The 19,523-nt window shown below is 45.3% G+C and overlaps 1 protein-coding gene across 5 annotated transcripts in view; it reads left to right on the top strand.

The window, feature by feature from the left end:
* Nucleotides 1–19,523, top strand: part of Trappc9 (trafficking protein particle complex subunit 9) — a 434,664-nt gene that overhangs the window by 246,254 nt on the left and 168,887 nt on the right. For all 5 annotated transcript variants that reach the window (XM_075959473.1, XM_075959472.1, XM_075959470.1 and 2 more), the window contains one exon: nucleotides 15,102–15,244. In XM_075959473.1, the coding sequence (XP_075815588.1) occupies nucleotides 15,102–15,244 (143 nt within the window). The remainder of the gene's footprint in view (nucleotides 1–15,101; nucleotides 15,245–19,523) is intronic.

The raw sequence follows: 19,523 nt of genomic DNA, 5'->3' as shown, positions 1-19,523 counted from the left end.
CATGGCCTTGTTATGGCGGTGAAGCTCTGCATCTCATTTATATTAGTCCTGATCCCCTGGGATGGCTTACTGACTCATCACTAATCCTAGCTTCCATTCGGCTTAGTGTTTTCAGCCGACATCCCGTCTTACTCTTTTGTAACTTACACTGTTTAGCTATTCTTGGTCTTCAGAGTAAATCTGTCTTAGGTGAATGTTATTAGAAATGCATATTTTGCACACGGGGATATCTTTTTCTCCTTCGCAGCTGTGCATTTAAAAAAACACATCTGTAGACTATAAAGTTCCTGTTTATAACAGGGGCCATTCTCTCAAAAGCTAGAAACTGTAATCCACTCAAAGCCCTGGCTGCCAGTGCTGAAGGTGTTTCTTTTGTTCCTTCAGTTACTCTGTGAGTGTTGATCAGCCTTGTTCACAGGGCTGTGTGCCAAGCCCTATGCTACCACTGGGGTGGGGATGGGGGCATTGTGCCTTAGAGGAGTTATGGGAGGTGGACCTGGCACTTACCTAGGCTTTGACTGTATGCAATGGCTGTCTGTTAGAAGAGCTTTAAATGGGCAGATGTGGGATTACAGCAGGCCATTGGATTCGAAGGCCATGTGTCTGGTTGTTAGTTATTTAGCTCTGGCTGAGGCCAGCTAGTGTAACTGTAAAGGGGTCCCCATATCCATGCCAGGGATTTTTCAGAAAGAGTAGAACTTTTTAGAAAAAGGATCTACAGAGAAAAATGTAGAGCTCAATAAAAATCAAATAAAAAAAAAAGAAGAAAAAGGAGTCTAGCCATCCTTGGCGCACATGTATTCCCGAGGCAGTGCCTCTACACACCCCAGGCGTTTGTGGCTGTTTGTAAAGCCAAGGTCCACGCACACTTGTTTTGCTAATGACTTCCCAGGTTTATTTGGAAACTCTTCCAGTGTGAACTTGAAAGAATAATAGTGAAACTCCATGCTGTTCTTTCTTCTTTCCTTTTGAAAGTCGCTTAGGGAGTTTATTCCTGCTCGTTCTTCATCAGAGACTCTCTAGCAGCAGGTGACAGTTTCTGAAATTACTATGACCATACCCGTGACCTTTGACATTGCTGTAATGTTACTCCACACTCATTCCATTCATTTTGCCCAGTTCCCAAACTTTAAGTCGCTGATATCTCCCTGTCTGTCTGGCAAAGGCACACACCCCTTCCTCCCGGTGCCGTTCATTCCAAGACCCATTCTCTCCATTCGCCTTTGGTGTGTTCAGCTGATGGAGGCCTCTCTGGGTGGGTAATGCCTCACAGAGCTCTCCCCGGCTCCTCCATGTAGGTTTGGTGTGATGCAGTAGCCTGGGTCCTGGGTCCACAACAATCACTTCTTCTTTTCTGCATCTCCATTTTAACAAATTGAAGAGCAAGTTTGCCAACCGGAGCTAATTAATTTAATATGAGGTGTTAGAGAAAGTTTGAGAGCTCCCCCTGCCCTGCCCTTTGCCCCAGTATGCTGCCTGTGCTGTTCAGACAGCTGTGGGCTATTAGAACACCTGCACTGGGCTGGTCAGTGGTGGCACACACCTTTAATCCCAGCACAGAGGCAGAGGCAGGTGGATCTCTGAGTTTAAGTTCAGTCTGATCTACAGAGTGAGTTCTAGAACAGCCAGGGTTACACAGAGAAACCCTTTTTTGAAAATCCAAATCAAAACAACAACAACAAAAACACCTGCACTATGAGACCCTTGCCCCTCACAATGATTGTACATTTGACAACATACATGTGTGTCTTTGCCTTCTAGGTAGAATGCACAATGTTGATGATCATAGGAAAGTGCTCTGCCATCTGCCTTTGTCAAGGTCTAGGGATGGACACTGTTGGAGATGGGATTTGGAGTATGTATGAGTAGAGGTGGCTCTGGGACTCTTTGAGGCTGAGGATCCATCTTCCTTTGTTTGGGGGCTGGTCATCAATGCAGTTTGTATTGATCAATGAGGTCAAGCATGTACAGTGCACCAGATTTGTATTGCGTGTTAGCTTGACAGTTATTGAAAACAAGTCGAGCCCCAGCATCAAAGATTCCTCCCTGTGAGTGAATGTCTGATAATTTCAATAAACTTGGTCTTCCTTGTAGCCTGCAATACCTTTCACAGAGCCCTGTGATACTGAGGGTATAATCAGGGGTGACTTTCTTCTGTAGATGGAAGGTCATGTCCCTGAAAGATACGTTGGCTGTGGGTGTTGGGTGTGTTCTCTCCTTATGCCCAGAAATGACCTTGCCACTTAACCACTGCCACTAGGGGTACAGAGATGCAAGGTTGTCACCTAGTGCCCTGAATAGTACTGCTGGTATATACTGCTGCCAAGCCAGGACTGTTTAGATAGTCATGGGGTGGGGGCCTCAGGTGGTGAGCAGTCAAAGGTGGACTGGGCAGCCGGTCTTCTTGAAAAGCTTTCATGTTCTTGTTCTTCCTTCTCTTCATGCCCATGGGGTGTCAGCAGAGGAGTTGAGAAGAGGGCGATAACTCCTCAGTTGAGCCTCTAGGTTCTCAAGGTTGCTGTAGCTTTGTAGCACATTCAGCAGAGATAGCACCATGTGATGCTGGCAGAGGGGTCCTACCTCTGGGAAGTGGATATGACATTTTAGCTGATCCATGAGTTCCTGTGTCCAGCCTTGACTATCTCTCAAGGGTTGTGGGTGGAATCATTTTGGAGCTTGCAGATCATGAAGGTATTCAATGAAGAAATGAACAAAGACATCAATGGAGATGACCCTGAGGATTCCATAGCCATTTTTTCCTGAGCTGAATGCATCTCTGATCCCATGTGCCTTATTCCTGGATCAGTGTCCTGCAATCTCCATCATAGTGTCTAGTGACATTGCTGGTCACATGGCCCAAGACCTGACTGTGATATGCTGACAGAGTAGGGCTCAGAATAGATGCTCTGAGCTTCCCATTCACACAAGACATCCACCTTTTCATAGGAAAGTGCCTGTTCCATGGTTTAATGTCTAGAAACCAAGTACAAATTGAAATATAGGGGCCATATTTACTATTTAACTATTTAGTACATTGAGTAATTTTATTTTCTCTAAAAAGTGGGTGATGGCATATATATATATATATATATATATATATATATATATATATATATACACACACACACACACGAATGCCAGAATCTTCCAGAAGCAGGCATATGGGTTCTGTGGAGAAAGTGCAGCCTGCTGTGAGCCTCTGAAGAGGATGTTCTTCACCTGGCCCTGAAAGTGAGAACCCTTTAGGCACATCCTGGATCCTGTCAAGGAGGACAAATCATTCTCTTATCTCTGCACAGTGCTTTTTCTCACCCAACCCTGACACTGCTGTGCTTACCCTGAGGGTTGTCCAATGAGGACAGGCTGCCTCTCTTAAATCAATTACCATGGACCTTGCTTCAGTGTGTCTAATTGTCCTTTGGAGAGAAGTGACAGGGGTCACGTGTCCATTCACAAACACTCTGTGCTCTTTGGTTGTTACTAGGGAAGCCATGTTGGCTCTTATTGACTCTGGGATGAGGGAGATGCTTCTGTGATGCTTTCCTAGCCTCCTCTGCAGTGAGGACCTAGAAAGAAGCCCTCTCTTGCTCTCAGGCCTAAAGGAGCATCAGCACCTGCTCTAAGTAGCAGAGGGATATGTCATCTCTCCTCTTGGAGGTGAGTGAAGGAGCCCTGAATTAGTTACCGTCTCATGATGTAATAAAACACTTGACAAGAAGACTCTGAAGGGAGGGTTTGTTTTCACTCTGTTTTGGGGTACAGTCATCCCTGGGGAGAAGCCACTGGAGCAGAATTTTGAGTTAGCTGGTCACATTACATCTGCTGAAAAGAAGGGAACGAGGCATTAATTCTTTCTGATGCTCAGCTCAACTTCTCCCTTAACTTAGTCTAAGCTCCCTCATGGGATGGTGTCACCTGCATTGTGGTGGGCGTCTTTCAATACAGTTAGCCTGTGGAAAGGAGCCCACTTGTTGGTTCCTGGCTGCTCAGCCCCAAAATGATCACACAGAAACTATATTATTTAAATCACTGCTTGACCCATTAGCTCTAGCTTCTTATTGGCTAACTCTTACATCTTAATTTAACCCATTTCCATTAATCGGTGTATCGCCACGTGTCTGTGGTTTTCCAGGTAAAGTTCCAATGACTGTCTCCAGCGGGGCTACATGGCTTCTCTGACTCCACCCTTCTTTCTCCCAGCATTCAGTTTAGTTTTCCCTGCCTACCTCTGTTCTACCCTATCAGGCCAAGCCAGTTTCTTCATTTATGCTAATCACAGCATACAGAGGGGAATCCCACATCATTAGCCTAATCTAGATAATCTCTCACAGGCATCTTCAGTCTTGTTCTTCAGTGATTCTGGAGTCTATCGAGGTGACAGTCCACATGAGCCATCACAAGCATGTAGAGCCCACACTGACATAGCCCTTTCCTGTGCTGGGCATTGTGATGAGTCCACCTTCCCATTCTGATGTCACTGCCCCCATGGCATTATTATCTTCTTCCTTATCAAACTGATTGAGCAGGAGGGAGTGATGCAGAGCAACGGTGGCACAAAAGACAAGGAGCCAGGGCAGGGAGCTCTGCGGAGAAGCTTTAGAGGGGAGCAGCCTGGTGCTTTTGGACCAAGTCAGATCTTGATGGCTGCACTGAGCAGGGGACATGAAGTAGGATAGCCTTAGCAGCTTTAGCACTTGCTTAAGGCACACACATAGTGCGTGCATGCGTGTGTGTGTGTGTGTGTGTGTGTGTGTGTGTGTGTGCGCGTGTGCACACACACTTGGTTATGCTGACACCTAAGATCAGGGCAAACAGGCAAGGATTGGGGAGGGCTAAGGACAGCTTTGATAAAGTCTTATCCATATCTGGGTGCCTGGGGCCAGCGATTTTTAATGTAGGAGGCACCTGTTAATTCTATTTATGATCCGTTAGTGCCAGTACCTGATTGCCCTTCTCTCTGTCAAACACCGACCCAGTAATAGCAATATTAGCTAGCATTTAGAGCAGTCTTTCCAGTGCCAGGCACAGCTCTAGGTGCATTTCTAACACCAGCTGCCTTATCTTCCTGATACCCAGATGAGGAAGCCGCCCATCACATCTCTCACCAGGCAGCTGGGCAGGCAGTGAGGGCCAGCCCTGAGCGGGGCAGTGGAGTCTGTTCTTAGTCTCTGTTGCCCCAGATGTGCTTTGTAAAACTGTGGATTACCCAACATGGCAAATGTTTCATGGTTAGCAGGAGCACTGAACAGCATACAATGAGCGACTTGTCCCTGTGGTATGTTTCAGGGAATGTAATGCAGTGTCTCTAAAGGGCCAGGAGTTGGTCAGGAACAGAGCCTGCTGTCTTGTGTCCCCTAGGCTATGCAGCTGTCTCTGCCTGGTTACTGGTTCTCTTGCCTTGACTTCTCTTTGTCCACCCATAGCCCATGTATCACACTGTCTTCACCACATGTCTGTGGGGTTTTTAAACTTGATAATGTCCCAGTCCTAAGTATCAGGTCCTCTATAACCTGTCTGTCTCTTCTTTCCATCCTTTATTTCTGGGTTTGCCATTAAAATCTCGAAGAAACCCAAGCCTCTGTGTTCCTTTCCACTCAGTTTCTGGTTTTCCGGTTGTCTGGTTTCTCAGTTAGTTCTAATACTACTTTCACATGTCCGTGGAGCCAGACTTGATGTTCATGCCTATTGCCAGCCTCCTGAGAATAGTTCTCCAGCTTGCATCCTCTCATTCTCCTCGTTCTGTGTCACCTCCTGCTCCTATGTCACACTGTTCTCTGCCTCCACAGACACTGCCTGGGCTCTATCCATTAGGGGCAATGGCTCAGCCCCGTCTGTTTGCCCTGCTCCTGTGGCTACTCTGTCACCGCGCAGGGCTAATCCCCCACCTCTAACACTGTCTCTCTGCAATTTCCTGTGTCTGGGACATTCTTCCAGGTCCCGCAGGGCTGGCATCCTTATCTTTCCTTCTGCTTTCACCTCAGATGGCCTCATACAGGAGGTTCACCCTGCCTGTTAGAAAACTCGCACCTTCTGCCTCTACCTCCTGAGTGCAGGGACTGTGGGTACTGCCTGGCTCTATCTCTCCCACCCCGACTTCTCCCTTCTTTTTAAAAAATACATTCCTGCTGAGTGGTAACAACACTCGCTTTTTATCCTAGCACTTGGGACACAGAAGCAGGTGGGTCTCTGAGTTCGAGGCCAGCGCACGAGTGAGGACAACCAGAGCTATATAGAAAATCCCTGTCTTGAAAAACAAAACAAACTGAACAACAGTAACAAACAAAAAATCCCCAGAATTCAAACACAGGGCTCGGTGTAGAGAGAGAAACTCTTGTGGGTGATGAGACCCAGGTTGTTTATCTTTTAGCCTTTGTCCAGGTGTCTGTCCTTTGTCTTCATCCAAAAACTAACTTGATCATTGGATCATCTTTGCCCTTGGTCAAAACCAATTACCTGCGATAGTTTGGGTCTACTTTTGGAGTTGTTATTCTCATCTATTGATTTGTTGGTCCTAGTCAATATAAGAGGAACAAAATAAAGATAATTTCAAAGGCAAGGGTGTTAGAACTGAGGCAGCAAACTGAGTTTATCCAATGACAATGACACAAAGCACATACTTAGTATAACAAAATAGCTAGGAGTCTGGAAGGAAGAGACAGGTCAAGGGAAATGCTGGAAGGACATGAATGATTCACAGAAAGACACAATAATGGCCCAAGTATACAAAAAGATGCTCAATTTTCATAACAAGAGAAATGTTATTTAAAGTTGAGGGTATTCTAATTGTCACACTGTCAAAATTTGGGCAAAAAGTTGCCAAAAAAATCACACTTTCGGAGTGATTTTATGTTTTATTATTTTATTTCATACTAGGATTGTAACTGGGGCCTCTGATTGACAGGTAAATGCTGTACCATTGAGCCACAGCCCAGTCTTGGCTCCCATGGTTTAGAGAAAGAAAAGGCCCTGGTGCTGCTCTCCACTCTGCTGTGGGCTACAGGGCATCTGCTCCTGCATTACCTTATAATCTTTGCTGCTCACCACACAGACATGATGGCTGAGGACTCATCTGGTCCTCCAGCCTCTAGCCGGCTTCTTTCCTTGGCACCAGCACTAAAATACTCCCTTGGGTTGCTGATCGCCCCTGGCCTCTTCCCCACCCCTTTCTCTGCTCCAGATTCTACTTCTTGACCAGCACAGGTCCTCCGGATCTCCTGAACTGGACTGTGCTGAAGGCTGCTGTTGCTCAAACCAACCCCTCCGTTATCGTGGCTGCACCATTTCATCTGTAGCTGCGTGGTATCTTTAAGGCATAATTAACACCGAAGAGAGATTTTGGCCAAAAGTGCTAATTAACTATGAAGTAATGGTATGACTTTCATTGGTAGGTTTCCCTGACCCCCGATGGACTACTGTGCTGGTCTGGTGGCAGGAACAAGCCCCAGCCGGTGGCTGGTCCTGGGCGTTTGGCTCCCGAAGTGGACTGCATCCCAGCTGTTGCTCTTTTGCCATATCACAAAACGAATCTGCGGTGACAGGTTCAATTGAGGTCTTCAGAAATTAGAGACCTGCTTATACTTTTAAATAGGCTGGGATGTGTTGAGAGTGGTTGTTTTTTTTCCTCCCGTAATAGCTTCAGTTATATTAGAGACTGTGGAACGTTAGATTAGTAATACAAAATGAACAGTAACAGTTCTGATAAGAGCTGATCAAAATTTAGGGCAATATCTGTCAGAACACTCAGATTCTGAGCAAGGATACTGAACTAGAGAAGCGAAAGGCCTTTTCCAAGGTTATATGCAGTTTTAATTACTGTCAGTCACAGGCTCTCTCTCCATTCTTTGATATGCAACCTGGAGTTGGGAGGCCCTACCTAAGACTCGTACAGATTCCATGGTGGTTCCACACCTATGTGTCCAGCATTAAGCATTGTTTAAATGTTTACAAATGATTGTGTGCCTCTCAATAATAACACTGGTGTCCAAAATCTGGTTGACTAGGTGCATCTTACATTCTTTGCCGTGCAGCCTCAGACACTAAAGCCTCACGGGTTTGGCAAATGTGTGACCTGGACGGCCATCCCCACCACTGGGATGTTGAACACCCCAGAACCCCTGAAAGTGTCCCTCACTCCTTTACAGCTAAGTCTTCTCCTGTTTCCGGTCCCAAACAACTCTGATCTCCTTACTGAGACTAAAGACTGACCTTTCTAGTGTCCAGTGTGCTCTTGGGTCAACTGCTCTCAGAATAACCATCTCAAGAGTCACCCATGCTCCTGACACCACTCCCTGTTCCATTTCACGGGGTGGAGGAGGCAAGCATTCTTTTTTACAGGCATACCACAAAACTGACCATCCACCCATTCCTTACTGGACACTGATTATTTCCAGTTTCAAGTTGCTGTCAATCACTTCTCCAGACATATTTATATCCATCTTCGTGTGGATAGATGTTTTATTTTTCTTGGTGTGAATTTATTGCTCAATCATAATATAAGGATTTCAAATTTAAGTTTACAAGAAATTACTCAATTATTTCTCAAAGCAATTGTGCTATTTTTATAATACTCTCTGCAGTATATGAGCATTTTAGTAGATTTCTTAAGATTTTTTTTTAATCAGGATGATGTCTCTGAACTGTTTTATCCCTTTCCATAGACACCTTTAATTTCTTGACATTGAATTTACATATTATGTAATTATGTCTAAATTTTTGGTGGAAATATTTAGCTACTTACCATTAAGTCTGGCTTTTCATTGAGGTTTCAATGGTACATTTTATAAAATATACTTTTCCATGTGTTATTTGCTCCAAGTTTTAAAAAGTGTAAATGGGTTTTGAATGCTGCATCTGCTTTTGCTGTTGATTGTGTGGCATACTTTTTCTTTCTGTTGACAAATTGTTAACTACAGTGAGAGATGGTCACAAGTTGATGCTCAGCGATTAAGCCATCCTTGTGTTGCTGAGATGAAACTCATGTGGTCATGATGTATGATTCATTTTATATAATTTAAATGTTGATTCATTAGTACTTTGTTAGGAACTTTTACAGTTAAATTTATGAAAAATACTAGCCTTAAAGTGGTTTTCTTATAAACTTTCTGGCTTCAACATTTGAGTAATACTGCTCTGATAAAAATTGGGAACGTTTTACAAAGAGAGTGTGTGTGTGTTAAGTTGTCCTTTGACATTCACCTGCATGCTGTAGCACACGCACACAATTCATTCATTCATTCACACACACTGAATGAATGAATTGTGTGCGTGTGCTACAGCATGCAGGTGAATGTCAAAGGACAACTTAACGGAGTTAGTTCTCTTCTTCTGTGAACTCTGTGGATCAAACTCAGGTTGTCAAACTTTGATATCAAATGTGTTCACCTACTGATTCACCCTGCTGGCCTTCTCCATCCTTTTTTCTCAAACATGTATGAAAGTGACATTTTTCTAAGCCTGATGTTTGATAGAATGTTCTGGGTGAACAGCTGCATAACAGGCTTCTTTTAGAAGATGCTTTTAATGTGAGCTCAGCTCCTGATCATCATGAAGTTCTACTTCTCTTTGATTCTGATTGGGAAGGAGTGCTCACTGGGCATAAATTACTGTCAGTGTTGGCCCAGACTTCGTCTTCCATTCAATTCCTTTGCCCTCTGTGGGATCTGAAGCTCACTTTTATTATTGACATTGGAATTTTGCTTCCTTTTCCTTGACTAGCCTGAGAAGGGTGTTACCTTTCTTGATAGTTTTAAGAAGTTGCAGTTGATTCTCTTGTTGTTGTTGTTGTTGTTTTGGAGGGGGAGGCTGGGGTTGGTTATTGATTTTAATTTAAGAATTGTTTTTTTTTTTTGTCCTCTTTCTTAACCTCTTGTTCCTTTGCATCCTGTTTTTGGCCACCAGAGGTTTCACACATCGTGACACTTTGCTTTGGCAGTGCAGGTAACAGCTTATCTCAGAAGTGTCTGGGCTCAATTACTTATTAACTTGAGTATCTTCAGGGCAACAGTGTGTCACCTACCTTCCTTACTATCATGGCTTCTGCCCATAGTGGACATCCGTCCATGTCAACAAGTGAATGGTAGATGGGTGAATGAATATTCTTATGAGTGATTTCCTTGAATGGTGGGGCCAGGGGGAGGGTAGAACGACTAGTTAGATAGCTCTGTGCTGAGTCTTTGGGCCATGCTATGCAGAACCCCTAACTACACAGAACCTTGCTGTGATGGCTAGTTTTAATTGTCATCTTGAACAATCTAGAATTGTTTGGCCAGAGAGTCTCAATGAGAGATTGTCTCAATTGGGTTGGCCTGTAAAGTGTGCCTGTGAAGAATTATCTCAATTGTATTAATTGATGAGTAAAGACCACATCCACTGTGGGTGGCACCATTCCCTGAGCAGGGGATTCCGAACTCTAAGCCTGGAGAAAGTGAGCTGATCAGAGGCATGCATGCATCCTTTCATCCTGCTGTCTGTTGACAGAGGTTTTTGTCCTGCCTAATCCCACAACTGTTTAGTCCCAAAGAAACACACAGAGGTCTACATTAATTATAAACTGGTTGGCCTGTTAGCTCAGGCTTCTTATTAATTCTTATAACTTATATTAACTCATAACTCTTGTCCATGTAAGCCACGTGGCTTGGTACCTTTTATCAGCGAGGCAGTCTCATCTTGCTTCCTGTGTGTCTGACTGACAACTGCAGACTGAGCCTATCCTCTTTCCAGAATTCTCATGTTTTGCTTGCCCTGCCTATACTTCCTGCCTGGCTTCGGGCCAATCATCGTTTTATGAAAATACAAGTAACAAATCTTTATAGGGCACAAGACCGTTGTTCCATAGCAGCTCTCCTCTTGATTGTGGATGTGACTAGCAGCTTCAAGTTCCTGCTGCCTTGATGCCCTTAGTGATGGACTGTGACATGGAGTTGTGAGCCCAGCTATTCCTCCTTCAAGTTGCCTTGGTCAGGGTGTCTTGTCACAGCAGCCAGGGAGGAAACTAAGACACCTGCCTCTGTAGACAGCACCTTCCCCACTATAGGAGTGGGCACAGACCACTCGGTTTAGTGTTTTACATATACAGGTGCTCAAGAAAAAGTTGCCATTTAGAGATCCTTATATTAGCCTGAAAAGTCAGTTGTACTGTGCTTTGAAAACAAATATTTCTTTAATTCCTTGCTCATTGCAGCCTTCTGTAAGACTTCTCTCAAACTGAGTACTGAGATGGTGCTCTGTCCTCATATGGATCATATAGTGTCCAGGAAGGACAGCTCAGTGCTGGCTTCCCTTGGCTCTGTACATCCTGTGCCTTTTGCCTGTCAGCCCGCTTTATGGTTTTATTAAAATATTCTAATTTCACCAGGCCAAAGCTGCTTTTTATTTCTTTTTTCTCCTTTTAATCATTAGGGAAGGCAGCAATACTCAATTTCACCAAACCCTTTTTGTGCTTGACTTTTATAACTTAAATGGTCCTCCCCCATTAATTATATCTTTTCTTTGGTTCTCTGCAGAGTAAAGAAACAGCCGATTCCAAGAAAATTGGAGTATTGGCTATTTCTTTCTTGTTCCCTGGAGTTGACAGTTATCTTCCTTTGCACCTTTTGTTCACCCCTGGGTGATTTCTCTCCTACAGTTCTCTCTGGAGGAGGTTTTTAAGTTGGGCTTGTGTGTCATGACCCTTGTTTTTCAAGGCCTCCAGAGATTCTTTCCTTGAGCACTGTGCCTGTGGTTGAAGCAAGGAGCCACCTTCCTGTTGGTTGATAGCTTGACTCGTTTGTCCGCATGCAGATTTGTTGCTATGTCCATGCACTCAGCACTAACTGTGCTTCCTGAGATCATAGGCCACGTTCACCTCAACCAAGCGCAGATCCTTGCACTCAAAGGATAGCTGGGAGATTTCATTAGCTAGCTAGAGTCAGTTATACTCAGAATTGACAAAAGGTATCATGTGTGATTTCACGGGGTCTAGGACATGTTTGCAAGAAACCAGTAGCTCTTTAGAGTTGATGGGTCTGTGCTTCGGGCTAATGGGAGCAGAAAGAGAAGCTGGGGCTTCAGTGAGTCTCAAGTATGAGTGTTAAATTTAGAAAAACACCTGTTTGACCAAGTACTTTGTTAGTAAAGAAGAGGTGTGGGTTGCCGTGGGTGGTCAGAAAGAGGGAACAGGATGTTTGAGTTGGGAAAAGGACAGAGAGGGAGAGCAAGGAAAGAGCTGCCTTGATTAAGGGCACCATTATAGGGCTTGCAAGAAACCTGACACTGAAGAAATTCCCAGGAGTCCACAAGGATGACCCCAACTAAGATCCTAAGCAATAGTAGAAAGGGCGCCTTAACTGGCCTTGCCCTGTAGTCAGATTTATGACTATCTTAAATGTACCTTCATCCAGTGACTGATGGAAGCAGATGCAAAGGTCCACAGCAGAACAGCTCCCAAAGTTCCCTTTGATTTTTAAAAAGCCCAGTAGCTATGGCTGCCTCCTCATTGCAACTAAATAGGTCAGCAGAAGCAGTCAGGGCAGGACAGACACATCTTGCAGGGTAACTGTGGAATCTGAGGGACGAGGGCTGTGCTGGTTAATTTTTTTTCCCACTTGACAGGAGCTAGAGTCACTGGAGAGGAGGGAGCCTCCACTGAGAAAATGCCTCAATAAAATGGCTATAGATATGCCTGTAAGGCATTTTTTCTTAATTAGAGATTGAATGTGAGAGGGGCCAGTCCAGTGTGGGTGGGTCCACCCCTGGGCAGGGTGGTCGGGGCTCTATAGAAAGCCGGCTGAGCAGACCATGAAGATCAATCCAGTAAGCAGCACCCTCCATGGCCTCTGCATCAACACCAGCCTCCAGGTTCCTTCCCAGTTTGAGTTCCTTTCTTGACTTCCATCACTGATGGACTATGATGCGGAAGTGCAAGCCACATAAACTTTTTCTGTCCTCACATTGCTCTGGTCATGATATTTCTTCACAGAAGTAGTAATCCTAAGACAAGGGCCGAAGGTAGGCACCTCACTTTAACCTCTTGGAAACACGACTCCCTGTCACACTTGCTAGGGAGCAGTGAGCCCTGACTCTAGTACCTCAGCTCTGCTTGGAGATTCCAGCACAGCAGCACCATTGCTCAACTTCTGTTTTCGTTGCTGCTTCTGGAAAGTGCTTCAGGATGGTGGTTAGAGCCAGGTGTGCTGGGAGCCTTCTCTGTTCTTCTTTGACACAGTGTGGACATGTGTCAGGGGATGTTATTGGCCTTGCATCCCGTTGTTCACCTCCTGGGGCCCTGGCACCATGCTATTATGTTCTGGTCTGCCTCCTGTGCTCCTGGGTTATGTCTGAGAGGTGTGGAGATTCACCTCCATGCTTTCCTCTAGCAGTTCTATCTGCTAAGCTTGTTGTTCATAATTCTGTGTGTCTGTGTGGGTTTGCGCATGTGAGTGGAGGTATCTAAGGAGCCCACAGGGAATTCCCAGGATTCCCTGGAGCTGGAGTTACAGGCAGATGTGAGTCACCAGATGTGGGTGCTGGGAGCAGAACTCAGGTCCTCTGGAACTCTCAGCTGATGAGACATAATATCTGCAAAGTCTGAATGGAAAAGATTGTATAATAAATGTCTCTGACTTGGCCAGCCATAGGAAGTCTCCATTGCAGAGCCTGCTCTGTTTCTGTTTTGTTTTTCGACTTATTCCCTGTAAGAAATAGAGTGAAGTTCTCTGCTTGCAGACCTGCAGAATCAGGTGGTGGCTGGATTTGCCCTAAGGGCCCCTGCTGTCAACACCTGTTTGAGAACACTGCTGTGGAAGGCTCTATCATTTTAGTCAGGAGTTAACTGGGCCAAGGTTTCTTGTTACCATGGCTACACTATGTCCCACAGGCTACAGATCCCTGCAGAGTCACCTTGTACTGAGCGGGGTGGGGGGAGTGGGGGCGGGTAGGAGACATGGGATGTAGGAGGTGCCATCTTTTCTATAATGCATGTTCCCTGTCCTCAATATTTCTCTACCTGTGTTCAGGGCCATGGGTCGGGGTTGTTAACAGCTCTTCCTCCTGAGGAGTCCCTCAGGACTTTGAGGCTGGGGTCACAGTCCTGGAGGATTTGCCTCGTATGCTCAGCCCTCTTCAGTCCCAGGTAGATCCAGCACATCTAGGTTTTCCTGTGCCATCTTGGTACCCTTTCCTCGTGTACTGTGCCATTGTGCAATGCCATGGCAGGGGCTGGGCATGAGTCTCCTCCCTGGTGCAACAGCACTGTACTCCAAAACAATGGTGGGGGCCCTCCCTCAGCATTTCTAAGAATGCAGCTCTGCCTCTTTGTACCTGGTTAGTGTCGCTGTATCTTTGACTGATTCCTGCCTCCCTGTTCCTGGTCTGGGCTGCTCGCCCTGAGTAGACCAAAATCTCATCTCAAAGGAAAGGATGGTCAGCTATGGCCCGACAGGACTGGGGCTGGAGTTTCCATGTCTTTCCTCCCCTTTCCTCCCCTGTATGGTGGCCGAATGTGTTATGTTCTTGTGCCACCAAGGGAGACAGGGTCTACCCTCCTACTCTCCTGCCATTCTTTGTATGTGCACTCAGTAGGGAAGGTCCGGAAGAGCCTAGGAGGGAAGAGTGCGGACCACTGGCGCCCTACTGAACTTTAGCCACCCACCATCTTTGTACTGGTACCTTCTTGCCCGTTTGGATGGCACCTGCCACCTCTTCATCCCACGTCCCGTTTCTGGCATGGTGGCACTGCCCTGGTCTTTCTGGAAGGGCCTATGTTGTGCTTCCCTCTGATCTCTCAGTCACTGTGAGCCTGGGAGTAGAAGTTGCCTTCTACCCGCTGCATGGACGCTGCTCTTCCCAGCCATCCGCTGGTGTGCACCCAGTGTATTTTCTCTGTCAAATACACTGTACTTAAACAGAGTGCATATTGGAGCCCCTTCTACATGAATGCACCGCCGAGGACTGTTCAGACTTTTGGTACCACAGGAAGAGTGGTACCAGATGCACGGTGTGAACTGTGGTAGTTTGATCCTCTCATGTGTGAGGGTCTTGAGACTCTCCCTAGGTGCAACCTGCTTCCCAGCATGAAATCTCATCTACTTGTGGGTACTGATTTGGTATTTTTCTTAACTTTTTAGACTCTGGAAGCCATCCTGAATTTCAAGTACTCTGGAGGCCCAGGCCATGTAGAAGGTTATTACAGGAACCTGTCTCTGGGACTGCATGTGGAAGTTGAGCCGTCTGTGTTTTTCACCAGAGTCAGCACACTTCCGGCAACCAGGTAACTAGGCTGGAGGGTGTGTGTCTTGTGATGATGGTTATCCTGTCTCACTGCCCAGCAAAGCCATGCCTCTGGCAGGGCAGTGGTCCTTGATGTTAGTGGGCAGCAGGTATGCTGTGCTGGCAATCCCTATGGTGCTCTGCTCTGATCTGACTGCCTCTTCTTCAATGGGGGCTTTGCATAGTGATTTGCTTATATTTGGTACTCCCTGAGGAACCCAGCACCACAAGGACCTTCTAGCTCAGCACAGTGTCAGCTCGTTCTGCATAGACAATCATTTCCTTCAAGGTAACCCTCTCCGTCACCAGCTCATCCAGGCCTGATCTTCCTGAGAAAGGGAAGGGTGGGTTTGTCCACTTCAGGGTCACATGTGGTGAGAAGGGCCATTGGTTTTCTCTTAGGTGGAAGGTGACAGTTCCTCATTACATTCTTGTAGTGTGGAAGTGGCGTCAATGCCTCCCAGGAGCCCTTGGGATAGTTTCTATGTGCAGCCCCTGGAGAGTGGGGACCCACCTCCACTGAGCTCCACCAGACTGGTGGACCAGGTCAGCATATGTATGCTTAACTGAGCAGAACAGCCGCCGTGACTAATGCTCACCTGTCAGTCTTTGGACTTCACAAACAACACTCTGACCTGTGCTATTTATTCCTCTCATGTACTCTATAGGGTAAAATAGAGGTATGGTGTCCATCATAATGATGACAGAAAAATCCATTTGAACGGATCGAGTTCACTTACCCCTGGCCACTGGAGAATGGCTTCGGCGAGAATTAGTGGTTTATCTGGGCCGTTTAGCTTCCCGTTTCATCACCTATCACTTTTCCAGTCCTCACTGCCAAGGTGGCTTCTACTTGAATTTGTATAAAGCTTTAAAGTTCCTGCCCCCGAGGCAGATTTGGCCAGCATGTTGACAGTCAGCATTAGGGTGTGCCAGGCCTTCTGCATGTGACTCTGCTGCATCGTGTCTGCCTTTCCTGCCCTTTCTCTTCTCTCACTGCCACTGCATCAAGACTTCTCAGAGGTGGCACAGGTTGCCATGGATTCTCTTTTGTGCCTCATTGATATGTAGCTGCTATATCATGGTCCCTGTAGCTGTAATGGTAACTTAAGGTTGAAGTAGACTTGGAAGCATTGGCTGTTGGCTGAAGCACCACTTTGGTCTTTGTTGCCAACCTGTAGCCTTCATCTTCTCTTCTTTCGGCCTGTGTATTTCTTTGTCTAGTTCTTGGGTTTAAGAGTTCACTTCTGATCTTCCTTTTCCATTATCTCTAAGTCTAACTGATCTCAAAATCCTGGGATGGAATTTCACTGTCTCTAATTCATGTTGGATACTGTGTATCCTTAGCCCCATAGGGGGTTGACCAGTTGGCTCTAGTCCTGCTTCTCCCCATGTCCCTACTGAGTTCTGATCACACCTTTACAGCCTGAGCTTGTGTCAAGGCAGTTCGCTCTTGGGGGCTTCAACTGCATCTTTTCCCTAAAAGTGTATTTTTTTTATTAAACTACCTTTCTTTTATGTAATCCTTTGGAAAACATCTGCTTGACTTTGAGATCTCTTTGACTTTCTGTAGATTTCCCTAGCAGAAGTGTATTTCCATATGTGCATGCATGTGCGCATGTGTGAGTGCATATGTATTTCTCTGAGAGTCCCATGCTTTCCTCACACATGTTTTTTCTAACACATTGTGTGTCTGATTCCTGGGGGCACTTCTGCCTTGTTTCCAGCCAGCACCCCCAAATGCCAGGTGCATCCTACAGCTTCTTTGAAAAAGGGGCAGGCAGAGCAACTTCTTCATCTTCACCAGCCTGTTGGGAGCTTGTTACATTGAATTAGCATGGGATGGGAACGTGGATGTACACACAGGAGTGATAGAGCAGTGGAAAATCAGATATGTGAATGAATAGAAAAGACCTGAGCTCCCTCTGGGCTGGGAGTGGGGAGAAAGAGGAGAACAAGGAATGAGTGGCCGAAAAAGGATGTAGATAGTACAGACTTACTTGTTTGTGTCCAACGTTTCCCCAGTGCAGACAGATTCTGTACTGCGTTGAAAGTAGAACTTGTCAGACTCCATATGACAAGACACTAACTGTATGCCCCTTGCCAGAAACCAGCATCACATATGCCCAGTGTATGTAAACCCTAATATATAGGAGGTTGGTATGAACTTGTTAACATTAAACATTTGGGCTTGCAAGAGAAAGAGATGGGAAAATTTGTTATGATTGAGGAATTGAGTTCTCATTACAGTTCTAAATATAAATACACATAAAAACATAATTTCAAAACAAAGCTGGCACACAAAGGAGAGACGCAGACAACCCCATGGTATACCTACCTGACTGTTTGGATATTATTTAAGTATACAAAACCCACAGGAAAACCATAGCCAACCTAGTCATTTTTGTTAACCAGCTACACCTAATTGTGTTTATGGAAGAGTGAATGCTTATATTAGAAATGAGTGGCTTGGCATCGCTGGAGTGGCTTCTGCATCACACAAAGAAGAGTTCAGTACTCCCAGAAGAAATTGTAGAGAAGAAAGCATGTCAGTAAAAGGGGGCGTGAAAGAGTTTGCAGAGTCAATGGAACCAAAAGCTGATACTTCAAAAAGATTAATAATAAAATTAATCATAACTAGGGCAATGAGGGGGAAAGAGAGAAAACACATATGGCTAGTAGAAGAAATGGAAGATGCGGCCTTCTGTGGGTTTTGTATATGCTATATTTGGAAATGTAAGAGGATACGGTAGAGACCCATAGCCCAGTGAATTTAACAACTTGGGCAAAGCGGATCAATGTTTCGAGAGAGAAAAGCAGACAAAGTTCAAAAATTGACCCAGAAGAAGTAGAACTTGTGAATAGACAATCTCAATTAGAAAGTTCTCACGAAGAAGTATTCTGTGGCCTGAGATGATGCCTCCAGTAAAAGTAGTTCAAGCTTTTAAGAAGGCAAGCTTTATCATGGTACATTTAAAATGGTTTTCTTCTGCTTCTTTTGGGTTAGGATGATCAAGTCTTCCTGTTGTGTGACCACTGGGTTCTTGTGTGACCACTGGGTTCTTGTGTGACCATGTTGTCTTTTAGGTTTTTGGATGAATTCTTGCATTGATGCCTAACTCATCTTTTTCTTCAATTGATGCCAGCAGTGTCTTTGCATCTTGGCCCAATCCTTGCAGTGGCTGTCTGCATCTTTGGGAATTGTTCTTGTTCTGTTCTGTCCTGTCAATCAATGTCCGTGTCTCAGGGAGCCACTGAGGTCTCTCCTAGCCTGCTCTCCTGGTCGCTCTCTTGGTCCACTCTGTGCAGTCACAGCTTTTGCTTTAGAGTTCCTCTCTCTTGGTTCTCTCTCCAGGAAACTCTCCTGCTGGCTGACTAGAGAAGCTGAGGCAGGTTGGGGAGAGGCCCAGGGTTTTGCCCCACAATGGAGAACCTAAAGAGTGGAGTGTCCTGCTGGGTGGCTGGTCACTCCCCTCTTGGTCCTCTCTATATTGTAGCAAGGTGTGTTTCAGAGTTCCCCTGAGGTTGCAGGATAGGTGACTTTGGGGCCAGGATGGGGCTTATAGCTTACAAGGCCTGGTGGATAAGGGTGGGTATTGGGGCAGCCTACCTCGAATTACTTATTTCTATAATTTTCTGTTAATGGTTTCAAAGTATGAAAGACTAAAAGTTCTAAAGGAAAAATGAAGAAGATGTAGCAGGCTTTTTCTTTTGTAGGGGGCCTCCACCCAACTCCCAAATAAAGATATGGAGACTTATTCTTATTTACAAATGCCCGGCTTTAGGTTAGTTTATTTCTGGCCAGCTTTTCTAACTTAAATTATCCGGTTTTTCTTTCTCTACATTTTGCCTCTGGGCTATTTACCTTTCTTTATTTTATATGTCTTTCTTTCCTTCTTACTATGTGACTGGCTCCCTGGCATCTCCTTTGTTCTCTCCTCCTCTCATTCTTTCTTCTCTCTTGAGCCCAGAGTTCTCATTCTATTTATTTTTTCTGCTTGCTAGCCCCACCTCTCCTTTCTCCTGCCTAGCTATTGGCCTTTCAGCGTTTTATTAGACCAATCAGGTGTCTTAGGCAGGCAAGGTGAAACAGATGCAACATACCTTTGTATAATTAAACACGCATGCTTACATTGTTAAACAAATTCAGCAGAAATTAAAGTAACATGCCTGTACACAGTTGAAGTAATCTTTTGCAGCATAAAGAAATGTAACACATCTTTGCCCAGTTAAAATAATATCCCACAGCAAGGAGAAATTGTTATTTGTGAGCTCAGTGA

The sequence above is a fragment of the Microtus pennsylvanicus genome, chromosome 2, assembly GCF_037038515.1.
Source record: "Microtus pennsylvanicus isolate mMicPen1 chromosome 2, mMicPen1.hap1, whole genome shotgun sequence".
Lineage (NCBI taxonomy): Eukaryota > Metazoa > Chordata > Mammalia > Rodentia > Cricetidae > Microtus > Microtus pennsylvanicus.
Note: the sequence above shows the minus strand (reverse complement) of the source record. Positions and strands in the feature narration are given on the sequence as shown.